Consider the following 17,565-nt stretch of genomic DNA (forward strand, 5'->3'; position numbering starts at 1 on the left):
CCTTGTAGCAGCCTTGTAGTGTGGATTACTCCCATTTTATAGATCAGGAAAATAAGCCCCAGAGAAGTGACTTAGGAAGCTTCTCCTGATTCTTCTAGGGCCTCCAGATTGCCTCGTACTCACTTAGGAAATATTTGTTTTTATTTCCATGTGTTATCATTGTTTCCACCAGTGTAATGCTAGATCATTGAGGACTGTTATGTGGGTCACACAGCTAGCAAATGGCATGGCTGGGATTTGAACCTGCGACTTCCTGAGCCCAAATCCATGATTGTCCACCATACGGTGGTGTCATTGGTTCACCGGCTTTGTTTTTATCTCACCTCTGTGCTGACTAACCAGTGCACGCCAGGACAAGTCACAAACTTTTTGGGCCTTTTGGCTCAGGGATTCTTTTCTATGCTTTTCCATAAATTCCCCATTGACTGACCATTTACCCCACAAACTGGAAGCCTTCCTCTGGTTCTCTCCAGTCTGTCTTTCTGGCCCTCCCACTCCCTACAATGCGACTGACTATCTTGGGAAGCTTAGCCTGGAGAAATTGGGGGCTACGATCATAGCCTTCAAATCATGAAAGGAATGTCTCGTGAGAATGGAGTCAGGTTAATTCTACTTGGCCCCAAAGAGCAGAATTGGCAGCTGGGGAGGAGGATAACTTCTGGGCAAGATCTACCCAGCTATGGAGCAGGCCACTTGTTAGGTAGTGAGCTCCTCCTCACTGGAGGTACTCAAGTTAAATGAGCACTGGTCAGGGTTTTAGTAAAAGAAATTGCTACATTGGTGGGAGGCTGGTGATAACCAGCATCTTCTATGTGCCAGGCACTATGATGCCTCTTCTAAATCTGAATCTGTGCCTGGAAAATGTCCAATTCCACCTTAAGCCAAACTTATAGGGAAAGGCAACGTATCTCAGTAGATAGATCACTAGACTGAATATCAGAGAGATCTGGGTTTGAATCCCACCAGCATGTACCTTGGCAAGTCCCTTAATCTCTTGGACCCTCATTTTCCTCCTCTGTAAGATGGCAGGGAGGGGACTCAGTGCCTTTTGAGGGATATTTGTAACTCTAAGTGTCTGTTACTGTGAATCTAGGAGTCAGTTGCTTATGAATTGGGACATTTGTCCTCCAACCTTGTGTTTCTGTTCCCCTTTTAATTGCATTCACAATGGCTCAGTAATCACATCTTCCATTTCCTCCATGACCTGGGGATGTCATTCATCTGGGCCAGGTGGTTTGCAGTCATGCAGGGCAGCTGGGTGCTGGGTTTCCGAAGACCCAATCTGATGAGCTCTTCATCCCAGAGCTCTGTGAATAGACTCAGAGACTTCCGGATCCTTTGAACCAGCTCGGGGTCTTCTCAAAGCTGAGATTATGTAACGGGCAGGGATGAGAGGAGGGGACATATGGTGAGGTGGAGGGGAGACAGTGAAATATCCCCTAAAGGAGCCCCTTCTGACTCACCCATAGCTGGAGATGTATGTGTGTATGAGCATGTGTGAACATGTGTATGCATGAGTGTGTTTGTGTGCAGGTGAGCAATAGTGCACACTAAGGAATGTGTCCTTGTGTATGAACATGTGAGTGTGAGTGTGTCTCCACGTTATCGCTTCCCAGTCCCTACCCCAACCAGGAGAAGTTGGTGGGCTCGGGCCTCTGCCTGTGATAGACAGCTGGCCCCTTCCCTGCGACAGTGAGGATGGTCTCTGTGACTTCAGAGCTTTCTCTCTCCTCTGCCATTGTGTGGCCCTAAAATCTAAGGGCTGCCTATTGTCCCGCCCTATCCCCAACAGACAGACTAAGGCCAGGCCTGGGAGGCCAGTAACTGAAACCTTTAATTTTATTATTCTGGATTGCTTAATGCAGAGTTAATGGGGGCTGGGCAGGGGAGTAGGCAAGGGGCTACTGAGATAAATAGGGGGAGAGGGGCAAGAATGTGTTATATGTGGACAGGGATTGGGGACCTGGGCACAGGGGTACAGACATAGCTACATATTTTCTTCAAACACTGTGGGTTGGGGCTGGGGTGGGAGTGGGGGGACCAGGTGGATAGGGCCAATGCATGGGAGAGGAGAATGTATACATCGATATTTTGATATTTTCAGGGAGGTCCTGGCTGCCAGACCACAGGGGCCTTGGCCTTTCCCTGGGACCAGTAGCCAAAGTCTGGGGCTTGGTTGGCCCAACCTCTTCAATCTGGGAGTCCAGGGGCCTGGGACCAGGGCAAGGAAGTGGGAACTATGGGGGAATGTGGGATTGGCAGTTTGGTTGGGCAGGCATGGTGGGAGGGACAGGGATGACCCCTTCATTAGTTGTTTCTAAATCTTCTCCCCACCTCCCTGGCGGCTTCTTTCCCTATCACTGCCTGGGGTGAAGCCCCCAGTTCATTTAGCAAAGAATGTCAAAGGAAGGAGGATAGAGTCTCTTGTCCTTGCTTAGGCAGGCAGCAAGGGTATTGGTACAGAATTTATGCCAAGAGGGCCCTCTCCACGACCTCCTCCATGTCTAATCAGTTTGCAGGGGAGGATAGGCCCCATGAACCTTCCCTCTATCCCCTTGCACACATGGCTGACTCACACAGCTCTCAGAGGGTCTCTGCCTCCCCCACAGCCATGTCAGTCAGTGTGGTGAGCTTCTCAGGTCCTTGGGCAGGCCTGTGTATTGGACTGGTACCACAGGGTCATGTGGGTTCCAGGATGGACATCCTCCTTCCCCAACATAGATAAGCAAAGTCTGTAGGCCCAAAGGAAGAAAGGAACTGGGCTGCAGTACCCACCCTCAAGCCATTACAGGCCAAGATAAGAGTATCCCACTGAGGTCCATGATGGACAAGGCCTCATGTAGACCAGGGGAGGCAAGTGAGGACAGTGATCAAGGTGAGAGGGTTGGAGATATGACTGACAGTCCTTGGCCTCCACAGCCCCCACTGTTCTGTGGCTGATGGCCAAGAGGATCGAGGGCTGAGGAGGGAGTGTGCAGCCTCCTGAAGGGTCTTGCAGTGGGGTTCCAGCCCCCCTCTAGGGTCTGGAGAGCGTCGTGTACACAGGCTGCTCCCAGTGTGTGGGACTGTGGGACTGAGGCCCTGAGGGACTGGGGTCAGAGATGGCTGTGTAGAGGGGCCGCTGAGAGGGCCCCATGTAGGAGAAAGCAGAGTAGAGGCCAGAGGCCTGGCCCGAGTGGCCGTAGTACGGTCCTGAGGGCTGGTGGTCAGCGTAGTCGAACTGGGGACGAGAGATGGAAGGGAAGGCAGAGCCATAGTGAGGCAGGCTGAGGGAGGTGTAAGCAATCTGGGAGGTGGATGGCTGGTCTGCATAGTGGGGGGGACCTGGGGGGCCCGAGGCCTCCGTCTTCACCTGGGCCTTGGCATCCACACCAGGCGGTGAGGCGGCAGGCAGGGTCACACCGGGAGGCTTGGAGATCCAGGCTGAGTGTCCGCTGGCCACAGCCAGAGCGCTGCCTAGCCCGTAACTGGCCGTGGCATAGCCCCCCACGTGGCCAGGGTGACCAGCGTGTCCATTGGGTGGCAGATATTGGTCAAACTCGGCCACATCAAAGGTCTCCATGTTGGACATCACTTCGTGGCTGATCTCACCAATGTCCATGGTTCCGAAGTCGATGTGGGGCTTTCCACTGTCCCCCAGTGAGCGCCCATCCCGCTTTGAGTCTGCTTTGCCTGACTGCAGCTCTGTCTTTGGGGTGGTTGGAGGGGTGGGAGGGCCATGGCTCTGGCCTAGGATTGGGGGTAGAGGGAGAAGAGAGAAAATAGGAACACTGAGTCACATAGGTTGTGGGTTCAGGAAACCCCTGGGATTAGAGACAAACTCCTCTGACATCGAAAGACTCCAAGCTACTCTTGTTCTCACACATCTCTCCCTCTGGGTAAACTCTGGGACTCCAAACTGGCCTTCTTACTATTCTCTATACAAGGCCCTCCATCTACCAACTCCACACCTTTGCCTTGGCTGTCCCTCATGCCTGGAATGCCTTCCCTCCTCATCTTGAATTCAGAGAATCCTTCTCTTCTCTTCTACCTGAAGCCTTGCCTGAGATAGGTGCTATTATTATCCCCATTTTACAGCGGAAAAAACTGAGGCAGTTTGAAGTAAAGTGACCTGCCCAGGGTTCCAGAACTGGTCAGTGTCTGAGGCTGGGTTTGAGTTCAGGTTTTCCTGACTCCAGATCCAGGGCTGTAGCTACCTCACCACCAATTCCCTTGCTCTTCAGTGGCTTGCTACAGGCCCCCATGTCAAAGCTGGATCAATCCCAAAGTAGGGGGTGAAGATGTCAGATCAGGGTCTGAAAACTACCTTAGGAGACAGCAAGGTATGAGGTGAGGGGCTGAGGAACAGACAGGGCCTGGAGCCAGCCTTCCTTGGTTTGAGTCTCAGTTGGGCAAACAGGTTAATTTCTCTGAGCCTCAGCTTCCTCCCCTGTAAACTGGTGATGGCAGTATTTGGAGAATTTATCTCATGGGGTTCTTGTGAACAAAGATTCTGAAAACTTCAAAGCATTAGGAAACAAGTGTGACAATCCCTGCCCTCAAGTAGCTTATATCCTAATGGGAGAAGACAGTGGGTTCCTCTCTCCTTCCCCTTTCTGTCCCTCCATGTTAAAATGTCAGATCATTGAGCGCAGGGATTTTGGGACTACAGTTCCAGGCCCTGGATACAGTATATTTAATAAATGGTCGTTGACTGATTGACTCAGGGAGCAGCTCAGGCTCCTGTCTCTCTTGCTACGACTTCCCTCTGCAGAACTGAGGAGGCCTCCCTCTACACTAAGGCTTCTGGGACTCAGTCTGATCTGGCTTCATACCTTGCTGCTCATCACACTGCCTAGCAAACAGCTGGCTTTAGTGAGCCTCACTACATTCTACTCAGTTAGTGGGATCACACTTAAGTCTGATGGTTTATTTTCTTGGTAGAATGAAGGCTAGGAAGCCTTGCTGGAAGGAATGCCAGGCACTGCTCCTCACTCCATGAGCTCCTCGGGGCTCATTGCTCTACAGTGGAACAGACCTTATTGGCCCACTAGTGCAGTTTCTCTCATTTCACAGATGGAGAAGCTGAGACCCAGTGCCCTGCCCAGAGCTAGTAAATGGCAGAACCATGATTTGTTCACTTTCCCACAGAATGCACTGCCTCAGAAATTCTAATCTCACTTCTGCTACTTAATACTTGCCAGACCCTGGGCCTTCACTTCGCCTCTGGGCCTCAGTTTCCACACCTGAACTATAAGCAGTGATTCCTTGGACCATATTCCAGAAATCATTTTTATCTCAGTTTTGTTTCCTCTGAAGGACTTGAGTGGGTGCTCAATAAATGTTTATTGTTTGGTCTGTAAAATAAGAGAATTGGTCAAAATAACCTCAGAGGTCCCTTCATGATTACTAATGACTACCAGGAGTCTACTAGAGTCGGTTTGAATGGCAAGCTGATCGTTAAATCTTCAGAGGGAGCATTTACACATTAGAAGTCCACACATGCTACAGATCAGGGCTTGATTTTCGTTTTGTGGATTGTCTAGACTTAAGAAAGTGATGGTGGAAGGAGTACACTTGAAGCACCGGTAACTTTCCTGGCTAGAAATTCAATCAGTCAGTCAGTTAACAAACCAACTGACTTGCCTGATTGACTGGAGCTTCCTTGTCCAGAAAGTGTGGCCTCCTTCCTCCAGTTTTTCTAGAGCACTACATCTGGCTCTCTGCTATGCTCTTCCCATACCCCTGCCTCGCACGGGAGATTTATCTGTTTACATCCTGATCCCCTCCTCAAGCAGATTAAAAGTTCCCTGAGGGCTGGCGCCTGCTTCTTGGATTTTTCCACATTTGAATCCCCAGTAGGGAGCAAAGCTGGGCACACAGTCGGTGTTCAATAAATACTCACTGAATTCTACCCATTGATTCTTTATGTCCCTCCAACATTCAAAGTCCTCTAGCCTGGCCTCACTGGACTTGAACTGTTTTTTCTCCTCCACAGACCCTCCCTTCCCTCAGGCAGCTGTGCACCTGGTAGGTACTCAAATGACTCCCTTTTCTGTCCTCCCTCTTCCCTTCCTCTTTGTTCCATCCTTCAAGCCCCTGCTCAGAACTGGCTCCTCTAGGAAGTCTGCCGAGTTCACCAGGCACACTCGTCTTCCTAAGCAAGGTCTTAGGAAAGTTCACCCCACTGCATCACTAGATGCTCAGTTGTAGACTGGCTCTAGGTGTTCATAGTCTTAAAGGCCCTGGCTCTCTCTGTCTCTCTGTCTCTCTCTGTCTCCCTCTCTTCCTCTACCTGTCTCTCTGTCTCTCTCCTCTCTCTGTCTCTCTTCTCTCTCTGTCTCTCTCTCTCTCTCTCTCTCTCTCTCTCTCTCTCTCTCTCTCTCTCTCTCTCTCTCTCTCTCTCTCTCTCTCTCTCTCTCTCTCTCTCTCTCTCTCTCTCTCTCTCTCTCTCTCTCTCTCTCTCTCTCTCTCTCTCTCTCTGTCTCCCTCTCTCCCTCTTCTACCTCTCTCTGTCTCACTCTCCTCTCTCTGTCTCTCCAGCACAAGCTGGGAATGAGGAACACTGGCTGAGCAGGTCTAATGACACATCTTCTCTCTTCAAATGCAGGTTTGCCTTGTGTCTGCCCAACCTTGTTTATGTCTTAGGGATGTTTCTAGTTTAGTCACTCTGCCCACCCTCTGAATAGCGCTTAGGGAGCCAAGCCAGCTTCACAGGAGATGGTTTATAGAAGATTGCAGGATACAAGGAAAGGGAATTTGCCTTGGAGTTTGCAGTCCTGGGTTTGAATTCTGGCTCTGCTCCTTTTTAACTTGTGTGACCTTACCTACAACACTTCTCTTTCTCTCTCATCTATGAAATAGGTTGGGAGTAGGGGGTCCCCAAGCAAGGAAACTTCTAGCTCTCAATTCCTCTATCAGAGCCAAACACGGGAGCAGATGAATCCTGAGTGGATTTTTTTAAAGCCAGGAGCGTCCTGTGCCTCCTTTACTGGAACGGGGGCAGCCTGCCTCTCCTAGGCTGGGGATACCCTGAGGACTTTCCTCAGTGTGGAGTGTGTCTCAACTTTCTGGGATAGGACTGCATGTCTCCCTTTGTTCCATTAGAACCTCCTGCTGAGGAGGAGGGCTCCAATAAAGATGACAGCCCCTTTGGGCTGTCCAAGAGATTGAAATGCCTTGTGTGGAGGAGGGGGCAGGGGCAGCACCTTCCTGACATTGGGCTCCCTCATCAGACCTGGGCTCTCCTGCGCAGACTGTATCCCCCATAAAGATCAGAGATGATGTCCTCCTGTCACACGCACTGACCTATCCTCCGGTCTGTCCTGGGCTTTCCTGGCCCCCCCCCCCCGCCCCCCCCTTTCCCCAGGAGGATGACGGAGCACCCCTGGGGAAGCCAGGCCGGGGGCCCCGTAGGACTTCGCGCCTTCTTCCTCTCCCTCATGCCCCCGAGAAAGGCCAGTCGGGCTTCTGGGCCTGCCTCTCTGCCATGGGAGATCATTCTCACAACCCCACAGTGCCGTGCCCCCCGCCCCCCGCGTGTTCCCTCCGCCCTCCACTCTCCCCGGAGCTCATCACCCACCCTCCCGACCAAGCCGCACCTGAGGAGTGCTCTGGGTTCCCGTCGGACATGGGGGAGCCCTCGCCGGGGTGCCGGTGGTCCAGGTGGGAGTTCTTGTAGTGCGCCTGGATGGCGGCAGCCCCTCCAGGCTCTCCGTCTCCTGGGGCCTCCCCCTCCCCCGAGGCCGCTTTTCCATTCTTCCTGCGCCGGGGCTGGTATTTGTAGTCAGGATGGTCTTTCTTGTGCTGCATCCTCAGGCGCTCAGCCTCCTCGATAAAGGGTCTCTTGTCGCTCTCATTCAGCAGCCTGGGGGCCCGGGAGGAAGAAGGGAGGAGGGGGGAGGGGGAGAGTAGCATGGTGGGGAGAACAGGGGGTGAGTTGTGGAATCCTGCAGGCCCTGCCTCCAAGGTGTGGTGCGGGAAAGAAATTCTGTGGGTGCCCTAGAGGAACAGGAGCCATTGGGAACCTGGGTTCGAATCCTGCCTATGGTACCATGTGATCTTGAGCAAGGCTCTTAGCTTCTTTTCCTCAGTTTCCTCATCTATAAAGCAAAATGGTTGAGCTATATGGGCCCTAAATATATAATCTTATGTCAGGGTCTTCATAAACTTTGGAGCGCTATAGGGATTCCAGCTTTTATTATTATTTTATAATCATTGTTTCCATCGCTACTACTAAGGGTCTGGCCCTTAGTTCTTCACCTTGGAATCTGAGGGCATCAGGCTTTCAGAAGTCACTGAGCCTTGAAGTTGTGTTCCCCAATCTTTTCTTGTCTTCTTTTCTCTCCCCCATCCCCCACCCCAAACTGGAATGTTAGGAGGGATGGGAACTGAGAAAGTGGAATGGAGTGCCAGGAAATCTTGGAGCAGCTTTGAGCCACCCTAGGGTTTAAGGGAACCTGGATACTCAGTCATCTTCCCAGTTTGCAGAACTTGGGCTCAGTCAGTTCTGAGGAACCAGTCCTACCTCTCATTTGGAAGGGCAGAAAGAAGGGCAGGAACCTGGGGACCAGGGCAAGGATTTTTGGGGGACTTTGCCACTTTCTAGGGTACAGTCTCATCCTCTGTGAAAGGATGGGGTACTATCCAGCTCTCAGATCCTGTGATTCTGAGGGGTCCTCCCCTTCACCTCCACATCTCCCTGATGCTCTGAAACTTTGACCCAAGGAACCAAAGTCTGTGTATCTGTGATTCCCTGTGTCCTGTCCCTGACACATGCTACCTTGAGGACAGGGCCTCCAGAGACCCCCCCAGAGGTCTTTTAGCACATCTCTCAGTGGCTAGGAAATACCCACTGGGAGGAGGGTAGGAGGGCGCTTGTCAGCAATTTGGTAAGGGCCAAAGATGGAGCTGGTTTTGTTTCCTGGATCCAATGGGCTCTATCCCAAGTGAGACCATTTTAGTCAGGGTGTGTTTGCCTCAGTAAGTGAGAGCCAATGTTTGTATGCACACAGTGAGAAAAACCCATTGGATGTGGAGTTAAAGGACCTGGTTTCAAATCTCAGTTCTGCTATTTCACCAGCCTGGGCAAGTTATTTCCCTCCTTGAGTCTCAATTTTCCCATCTGTGAGATGAGGGTGTGACTAGATATTGTCTAAGGGTTCTTCCCAGCTCTGGTAGGAAGGGGAGATGAACTCGGGAGAGAAATCCTTTCTTCATGTTATAAGAAAGGACTGGGTGAGGAGGAGTTGAACAGAGGGGAATAAGGAACTCGGGTGACATGGGCCTCCTCCTACCCTGGCTCATCCACGTGTTCTAATCACTGTCCCACACTGCTCATGTGGAGACTTGGGGCTATCGAAGGGCTGAGGCAGAGAGAGCCAAGGGAAAATCACTAGAGGAACTTTCCCTTCCTTTCCATCCCAAAGCCTTCAGAGGGGGGGAAGGGAGGATCTATATGTGGAAGTGACCCTCCCCTAATTAACTCTGGGGGCAGAGATTTGGGGATGGGGCACAAGGATCCAAGTCAGTAGGGAAAAGCCCACTTATATTCATTGCTGTGCTAATCTCTCCTGGAAGGGACCCACTGGGCAGCACACCCCGCTTCCTTTTTTTTTTTAGGAGATGCCCCCTCCCCCACTAGCCTTGTGCCTCCCCCCCTTCCCCTGCCTGGGTGTGAGGGCGTGGTCATGCCAGGCATCCCTGTCTGGCCAGCATTCCTAGGGCCAGCATTCCTGAGACTTTCATTCCCGAGCCTTAAACCTTTGAGCTGCCAGGAGCTGTTCCAGAGACCAGCTTCCTCCGTCCCTTCCCCCACCTCCAGGCTGGAGTCCCATCCATGTCATTTACTACCTGGCTGACCTTGGACAAATCCCTTCTCTCCAGGCCTCAATTTCCTCCTCTATAAAATTAGGGCAGTGGGATAAAATACCTCTGAGGTCCATCCCTGCTGTGAATCCTACACTGTTCCCCCTCCTTGCCCCCCATCCCTGATATCTGCTGCCCAGCTAAGTGCCATCAGGATACATGGAATGTGTGCAGAGTCCATCGAGAATAGTAATGAACTGAGCCTAGACATCCTGGGGTAACAGATAGAGTAGTGACCCCGGAGTCAGGAAGACTGGAGTTTGAATCCTTCCTCAGACACTCCCTAGCTGTGTGATCCTGCTCAGGTCACTTAACATTTTGAGCCTCAGTTTGTAAAATGATCATCTGTAAAATGGGAGGGACAGAATTATCAAGAGGAAAAGTGAGATAGTAAGTGTTCTGGAAATATTATCATGATCATTATTATTTTAACGCAAGGGTCTTTAACATGCAGTGTCTTGTTCTAACCCTTAACAGGGGGATGTACAAAGCTGATGCTAAGAACAATAATATCAGTTAGCATTTATAACACTTTAAAGTTTCCATCTGTTCGTTCATTTGATCCTCCCCACAACCCTGGGAGGTAGGGGCTATTATTATCTACATTGTACACATGAGGAAACAGACCAAGGTTAAGGGACTTGCCCAGAGTCACAGCTAGTCGACGTCTGAAGCGGGATCTGAACTCTGTTCACTCCAGGTCCAGTGCTCCACTCCCTACACCACGTGGCTGTAGAATTTGGGGGGTTTGGTATAGGAATGTCACAGCCCCAGCATTAAGCATAGAGAGGAGAGCCCCCCTCACCTGATATCCTAAAGTCTGTGATTCCTCGGGTGGTGTTGGGTGGGAATAGATGGGGAAATGAGGCAACCTGTCCTTAGTCTTGGGATCTGAATTTGAGGCCACTTGAATGGAGTGGGGCCCAGAGATTGGGAGCAAGGGATGTCAGCTGGAGGGGATGGTTGAAGCATTGTGCCCCTCCCCCATATCCCCTAACCCCAACCCTACCTGAACCCCAGTCCTCAGCCTAAATCTGACTGGTGTCTGCCTGGCGCCCCAGGCTGCCATCCTGGTGGTTTCAGAAGGATCTCAGAATCATAGAGCTTGATGGGACAGTCTAGGACATTTTGTCTAACTGTCCTAATCTTATAGGTGAGGAAACTGAGGCCCACATTCACCCAGGGAACAAGTGGCCGAGCTGAGGACTGGGGAACTCTTGCCAGGTCCATGCTTCCTTCAGCTAAATGATGCGGCTGGGTTTGGAGTCAGGGAACCTGGGTTCGAATCTCTGCTACATCACAAATTACTCTGGCTTACTTAAGGGGCCTCCTTCTTGCATGGAAGGAGTTGGGCAAAGGTCCTCCCCAGCTCTAGGTCCCCATTCCTAATGGATGCCAATCCTGGCTTCTAAGCAGCTAGGGTCTCAGAAAATTGGGATCAAGAAGCAAAGCTACGTCTGAGATGTCCTGGTGGAGGGGTGGAGGAGGGAAGTAGTCTCCTTTCAACGAAGCTCCCCCAGCCCCGCGGCCGCCTTAGTGCTCTTCCCCACTCCTGATGCTCCCATCTTGTACTTTGGGGCAAAGGGACTGTCGGAGGGTCTCTAGATAAGGGTGTTGGGGCCATCAGGCGGGTCGGAGACTTTCTCCTCCTAACCCCCCTCACTTCTAGAAAGCTCCAGGAAGGAAGTCTGGGTTGGGCACCCGCAACCTCAGCTGTTTCTCTCCCTCACTAGCAGCCTGGGTGTCCTCCACCAGACCCAGGACAGCTTAGCCCTTCTGCGTATCGCCCAACAGTGGGAAAAGGGAGATGTTCCTAGGGCTCGTCCAGAAACCTTGGTCCCCTGGGGTCCTCAGAGAGCAAGCCTCTCTGAAAATTCCGGGGGGCTCCCAGGAGCTCCAGGGGAGCTGGCCAGCTTCATTTCCGATCTTCCCCGGTTTGGTGGACTGGCAGTCGAATTCCATGCACCCTGAACCCCCGATTCCTGGCCTGCTATCCCCCAAACCCCAAGTAAACCGAGTTCCCCTAGTGTCTGCCCAACAGAGCCCGCCTGTCAGCACCCCGTCACTGTCCCGCTCCCCCTACCGCAGCCCTGCCCTGGGGCTACAGCCACACCTAGCGCTCTCTCCTTCCTCATTCCCTACGCTGGCTTCCCCCAACCCATCCTCTGAGTCTGGTTAGCACACGAGGGGCAGTAGACTGGGGGGGGGGAACATGTCTTGTGTCCAACAGGGACCTGGGTCTTCCCCATTCGGTCAGGTCCTGGGTGGGGGAATCTAGTGTGGGAAGGGCAGGGAGGGTGGAGACTTGGAGGTGGGCGTTGGGTGGACGAATCCTCGGCCTGGAAGGCTACGGAAGGACTAACTTCACGTGCCTGGTTTCCTTCAGTGCTCAGTTCAAGGAACACTCTAGGCACGAAGCCTCCCTAATCCCCCGTCCCTCTTCCCCCCACCCCTAGTATCTATTATATACACTTATATATGCTCAGAGTATCTTCTCTAGTTACTCTTAAGCCTTTCAAGGGGCAGGGACTGGTATATCCATCTTTGTATTCCTTGTGCTTAGCACAATCTTGGCACACAGTAGGTGCTTGATAAATGTCTGTTGAGTTATCACTCAACAACTCTTTTCCTTCCAACCTGTCTGGTGAAGTTAGTAGTAGGTGGTGCAAGCAGGATCATAGGATTATAGATGGGAGCTTAAGGGGCCTCCACAACCGTTCAGTCCTCATTTTACAGAGGAGAAGACTGAGGAAACTAAATGACCTGCCCAAAGTCACACAGGTAGCAAGAAACCCAGGTAGGTTTTGAATCCTTTCCCCAGAGCTCTGTATCACACTGCCTTGCTAAGTGTTTTCCCCATTTTATAGATGAAGAAACTGAGGTTCTAAGAGTTGCTTAGGGTCTCACAGCTAGTGGTGTTCTGTATTGTTCAGCTTTCTGCCAGTCCTCCACCCCAGCTCCTCAGCCATTCCTGGAGCCTGGCCTGCCTCTTCCCTTTCTCTCATACCCTTTCCTGACCAGCTGTTGGGGGCTAATGTCCACCTACCCAGAGGAACATCAGACTCAGTTAGAGGACCCCCAGCACCCCAGCCAGGCTTTCCCAAAGGGCCTTGGGTCACAAAGCAGCTCCCAGGGGTCTCTGGGTCCCCCCCTTGCCCGGTATCCTTCAAATCTTGGATCTGCAATGGAGGGACACTCCCAGGTCCAGGTGACTGGGGACAGGGCTCTCAGAAATCTGCAGCATGGAGTGGGCCTAGAGTGAGCTCTCCCAGCTCTTAACATTCTGGGGCTAATGCCCCTGGGACCCAATATTGTACCCTCTTACATGCCAGGGCTTGCAAAGACCCTAGAATACAGATGTCTGAGTCTGGAGCAGACTTAGAACAGGGAATGGCAGAACCGAGCCAACACCTTGGTTTACAAATGAGAAAACTATGGCCCAGAAGGAAAGTGAATTGCTTATGTCCTCACCATGATGGGCCTGGGAATTAGAACCCCAATTTTCAACTCCAGTCTCCTTGCTGGACCTACTACCACACTCTGAAAGCACAGGCGCATGGTTTCAGGGCTGGAATAAAGGGAACCGAGGTGGGGGATTGAGGGATAGGGCAGAGTGCCAACAGGGACCCACCCAGCTCCCCTGATCTAAAGACCTTCCCTTTTCCAGATACAGATTGGGGTTGGCACAGCAGGGGAAGAGGTGATACAGTCTCCCTTCTAGGCTGGAGTCCCCTATTTGGGGTGGTAGGATGAGGAGGCCTATGGCCATCCTAGGCACTGCTGTCCCCCACCTAGCCTTTGGGCGGAGGTGGAGCCTGCCAGGGAGAGAAGGAAGAAATTGGTAGTCTGTGGGGAGGGTCTCAAGAGAGAAGATGGCCCCAGGAGGGAGGATGACCTGAGAGTGTCCTGGGGACAGGCTGGCTAGAGGGAGGGCATGGGCAGAGTTTTACCAATATTTTACATTCAGACTGTAAAACTCCATCTCTGCAATAGGAGTGGGTGCCTGGCACTTCTTTTGGGGCTACTCTGGGGCTTAAGAAGGAGAAACCTAAGAATACTGGGGAGTAGAAAGGATGCACAGGATGGGAGATCAGGAAGACAGGCCTGGGGAAGCCTGTGCCAACTGGTGCCATGAGGTCATTGGGACTGGGCTTTCTGAGGCCAAGCATGATGGATATGCCCAGTGCCAGTGTGCGGGGATGACTCTGACATTCTATTTTTCCTTACTGATTTTTCTCTCCTTTAAATTCCTGGTTGCCTGGTATTGTCCCTGGATAAGACACACACACACACACACACACACACACACACACACACACACACACACACACACATCCATCCCCATCCTTATTTGGTCATCAAATCACAGTCTGTCAAAACCGGAAGGGTTCTTAGAGTTCTCTAGCCCAATGCTCCCCCTGATTTACAGATGAGGAAACTGAGACCCCAAAAGGTTGAGGTTAGCCTGCTTGTCCAATGTCCCACAGTTAGTAAATGATGGAGTTGGGCTCTGGTTTCAGTTGTCCCTGGAGGTTCTGTCCAGCTTATGGCACTTTTTGTCCCGCTCTGCCCTAGTCCCCAGCCCTATTCTGTTCTCAAGGTTGGAAAGTATGGCGCACTCAGCTGTTAGAGAAGGCTGTTTCATGAATGGGAAATCTCTGGTGTGAGGACTCAGTTTCCTCATCTGTAAAATGAGATGGTTGGACTAGATGGTTGCTTTCTAAGGACCCTGCCAAGCTTGTGGTTCTGGGACCCTGTAGTCTTTTGAATCCACCCAGAGTCCCCAACCCAACCCAACCCAACCCAAGCTCCTAGTCCCCTCCTCCCTCTCCCAACAGAATACCAACCACCAGAGGGTGCTGGTGGCTCTGTTGACTCTAGCCTTGGGGGCAGAAGCTGCCAGAGAGCCTTGGGTTCAAATATTCTAGAGACAGGTGAACTTGGTGTGTACATGGGAGAACGAGACAAAGAAGGCCCCCTTATATCCCAACCCACCCCTCAGGAGAGAAGATAGCTACATGGCTGAGTAGAAAGCACATTGGATTTGGAGTCAGATCAGAGTTCAAATTTGGGCTCGGCCACCCTAGTACCAGGGTGACCTTGGCCAAGTACTTTCCTTTCTCTGGGTCTCAGTTTCCCTCACTGTCAACAACATGATTTCCAAAGTTCCATCCCAGCTCTAGAGCCCATGAACCTGGGAAGGGGAGCCAAGAATGGGATGGGACACCAGGTGAGGGGGCTACCCCCTCTGCCCAGACTGGTATCCCCTCTGTTTCCTTCAGTTCTGCCCACCCACCCTTAGACACTTACCTCCACAGCTTCCCCAGGGTCTTGCTGAGCTCTGCGTTGTGGAGGTGCGGGTACTGGTCGGCCAGTTTCCTCCGGGCAGCCTGTGCCCACACCATGAAGGCGTTCATGGGCCGCTTCACATGAGGTTTGCTTTTGCTGCTACCATTGACTCGGACAGGCATGGGCACCAGGGTCCAGTCGTAGCCACTGAGCACCTGGCTGACAGCCTCCCGGATGCATACGGGGAATTTGTCGTCGTCCACCTCGGGGTCCTGTTGCTCCTTCTTTACCTTGCCCAGCTCCCCGGGCCCAGGGCTGGCATGGAGGGCTGAGCCATCCGGTCCCATGGAGGGGCCTCCAGGCGACAGGCACCTGGGGTCTTCGGAGCCCACTGGGCTCAGCTCGACCTCTGAAAGGTCCTGCTCCTCACTCATTGTACCTTCTACCCCCTCTTCCTCTTCGTCCTCCTCCTCTGGGCCCCTCTGCCAGGGAAACCTTCTGCCTCTGGACTAGAAAGGGAAGAGAGAGATGGAGCAGGAGTGCCTTCCTGGGGAGCACCCACAGGTCCTCCCTTCCCCCAGCCCTGGCTCTCAGCCCAACTGGGTGGCAAAGGGGAGAGAGAGAGACAGGGCCAGAGCCCCAGGTCAGCCCCCCAGGTCCCTCTGGGTGGCAGAGAGTGAACTCCAGCCCCAGCAGCCCAGGGGATCTGACTCCAACCCTGCAAGTCCCTCCCAGACAGGGAAAGACCTCCTCCCCCTCCCCCTCCCCCCAACCCTGTCCCAACCGTTTCTTGGTGTGGGTGGATTTGAGGATTTTTTTGTTTGTTTCTGCTTTCAGGTGGTGGTTTGTGGAGAGAAAGAGAAAAACGGACCCCCGAAAGAATAGACTCTCTCTTTGGGAATTTCCCATTTTCTCACCTTTTTCCCTCTTGCCTCTCAGCGGTGCCCATCTGGGCAGGAGGGACGGGGCCGAGGCTCCCGCCAGCCTCCCCCATCCACCACCAAGATTCCGAGACAAGAGCAGGGGCACCAGGCAGGTGGCAGAGAGGGAAAAGGGCCAGACAACTCCCCACTTCCTTCTGTACTCTCCCTCTCACCCTGCTGCCCATCTGGGTGAAGGAGATCAGGCAACAGAATGGATGGGAGACCCCCCTCAGTCTCTAGCAGACTCCCCTTGCTGGTGTAGGCAGAAGAAGGAGCGAGCTGGGAGGGGGGTCCAGAGAGAGGCACGGGGCAGGGAGGGAGCTCACCTCGGTCGGCCTCCGGGTCCCGTCTGGAGCAGCAAGTCCCAAGATGGGGTGATGGACAGGGGATCCCAGGGCTTGGGGTCCAGCTCCAAGCTGGGGAAGATGGGGTCCCTCTGGGTTCTGGGGGAGGGAGCTGGGGGGCCCAGAGGGCCTCAGGCTGCTGCCATGCAGCAGAGAAACCAGCTCGCTCTGCTCACCACCACTCCGGCTGGACGCCACTGACTGACTGTGGCTGCTGAGGGCTGGGGAAGGAGGGAGGGGGGAGGGAAGGAAGGAAGGGCAGAAGGTGGAGTCATTTGCTCTTTTGCTATCCCAACCCGTGGGGTTCCTACAGGTCCCCCCAGGCCCCTCGCCATCCCTGGTCCTCTTCTCCTTTTTCCTTTTGGGGAGGCAACAGTTGGGGTGTCAATGTTGTATATAGATTGTGGCCTGGGGATGGAAGACATGCCCCTGAGAAGTGGGGCCCTGTGGCTTAAGGGATTTCAAAGGGCCTTCCTGGGGTCCAGTTACCCTGCTCCCCTTCCCCCAACCTTGGTGCATGGGAGCTATCCTGAATGAAGCAGTGAGGGTTGGGGGAGGCCATCTCTTTCTGGGTTAAGACTAGGGGATCAATGCCTCAGGTAATGGTTGAGCTAAGTGATCACAGATCTACCGGGTGCTGGAGTTGGGAAATACTTAGAACCCAGAATGTTAGTGCTAGAAGAGACCTTAGAACAGGGGAAAGGTCAGAGCCAGGTGGGAGATTAGAGCAGGGGATGTCAGGGCTGGGAGAGGGCTTTGAGATGGACCATCTGATCCAACTCCCTCATTTAACAGAAAAGGAAACTGAGGCCCCCAGAAGGGAGATCTTGGACTCTAACTTGTTTTAAGGACCAGGACAGTGAAAGCCAAGTGTGGAGAGCTTCTAACTACCTTCCCCCTGTTAGGAGGCCCTCCCCAGATCTCTGGGGATGTGATGTGGACTACAACTTCCAGGATGCCCTAGGGTTAGAGATGAAGATGGAATTTTCGTTGGGGGGGGCATCCCTTCATCTGTGGTGAGATGTCTAATGGTCCTGAAGTAGCTGCTGCCCCAGAGCCTGGGTGAAAAGGGGCTGACCTCCTGCCAAGCCTGAGGTGTGCTGTGATGGGGGAGGGAGGAAGGAAAGGAAGGACAGGACCAAGGGGTCATTGAGGTATAGTGT

The 17,565-nt window shown here is 52.8% G+C and overlaps 1 protein-coding gene across 1 annotated transcript; it reads right to left on the minus strand.

The window, feature by feature from the left end:
* Positions 1–2,917: 2,917 nt before the first annotated feature.
* On the minus strand, positions 2,918–16,652 carry SOX10 (SRY-box transcription factor 10). The gene is made up of 4 exons (XM_072656056.1): positions 16,385–16,652; positions 15,157–15,644; positions 7,581–7,846; positions 2,918–3,729 (listed from the first exon to the last, which is right to left on the minus strand). Exons 2-4 carry the CDS (start codon positions 15,567–15,569, stop codon positions 3,017–3,019), a joined length of 1,392 nt encoding a protein of 463 aa, XP_072512157.1. The 5' UTR covers positions 15,570–15,644; positions 16,385–16,652; the 3' UTR covers positions 2,918–3,016.
* Positions 16,653–17,565: the final 913 nt, after the last annotated feature.

This window comes from Notamacropus eugenii, chromosome 3, assembly GCF_028372415.1.
Source record: "Notamacropus eugenii isolate mMacEug1 chromosome 3, mMacEug1.pri_v2, whole genome shotgun sequence".
NCBI classification, from domain to species: domain Eukaryota; kingdom Metazoa; phylum Chordata; class Mammalia; order Diprotodontia; family Macropodidae; genus Notamacropus; species Notamacropus eugenii.

Coding starts and splice junctions, on each gene's coding strand:
- SOX10 (XM_072656056.1), bottom strand. CDS start 15,569: ATGAGTGAGGAGCAGGACCTTTCAGAGGTCGAGCTGAGCCCAGTGGGC. Junction 7,847..15,156: donor ACCCTGGGGAAGCTGTGGAG/GTAAGTGTCTAA, acceptor CCGGGCCCCCAG/GCTGCTGAATGAGAGCGACA. Junction 3,730..7,580: donor GAACCCAGAGCACTCCTCAG/GTGCGGCTTGGT, acceptor CCCCAATCCTAG/GCCAGAGCCATGGCCCTCCC.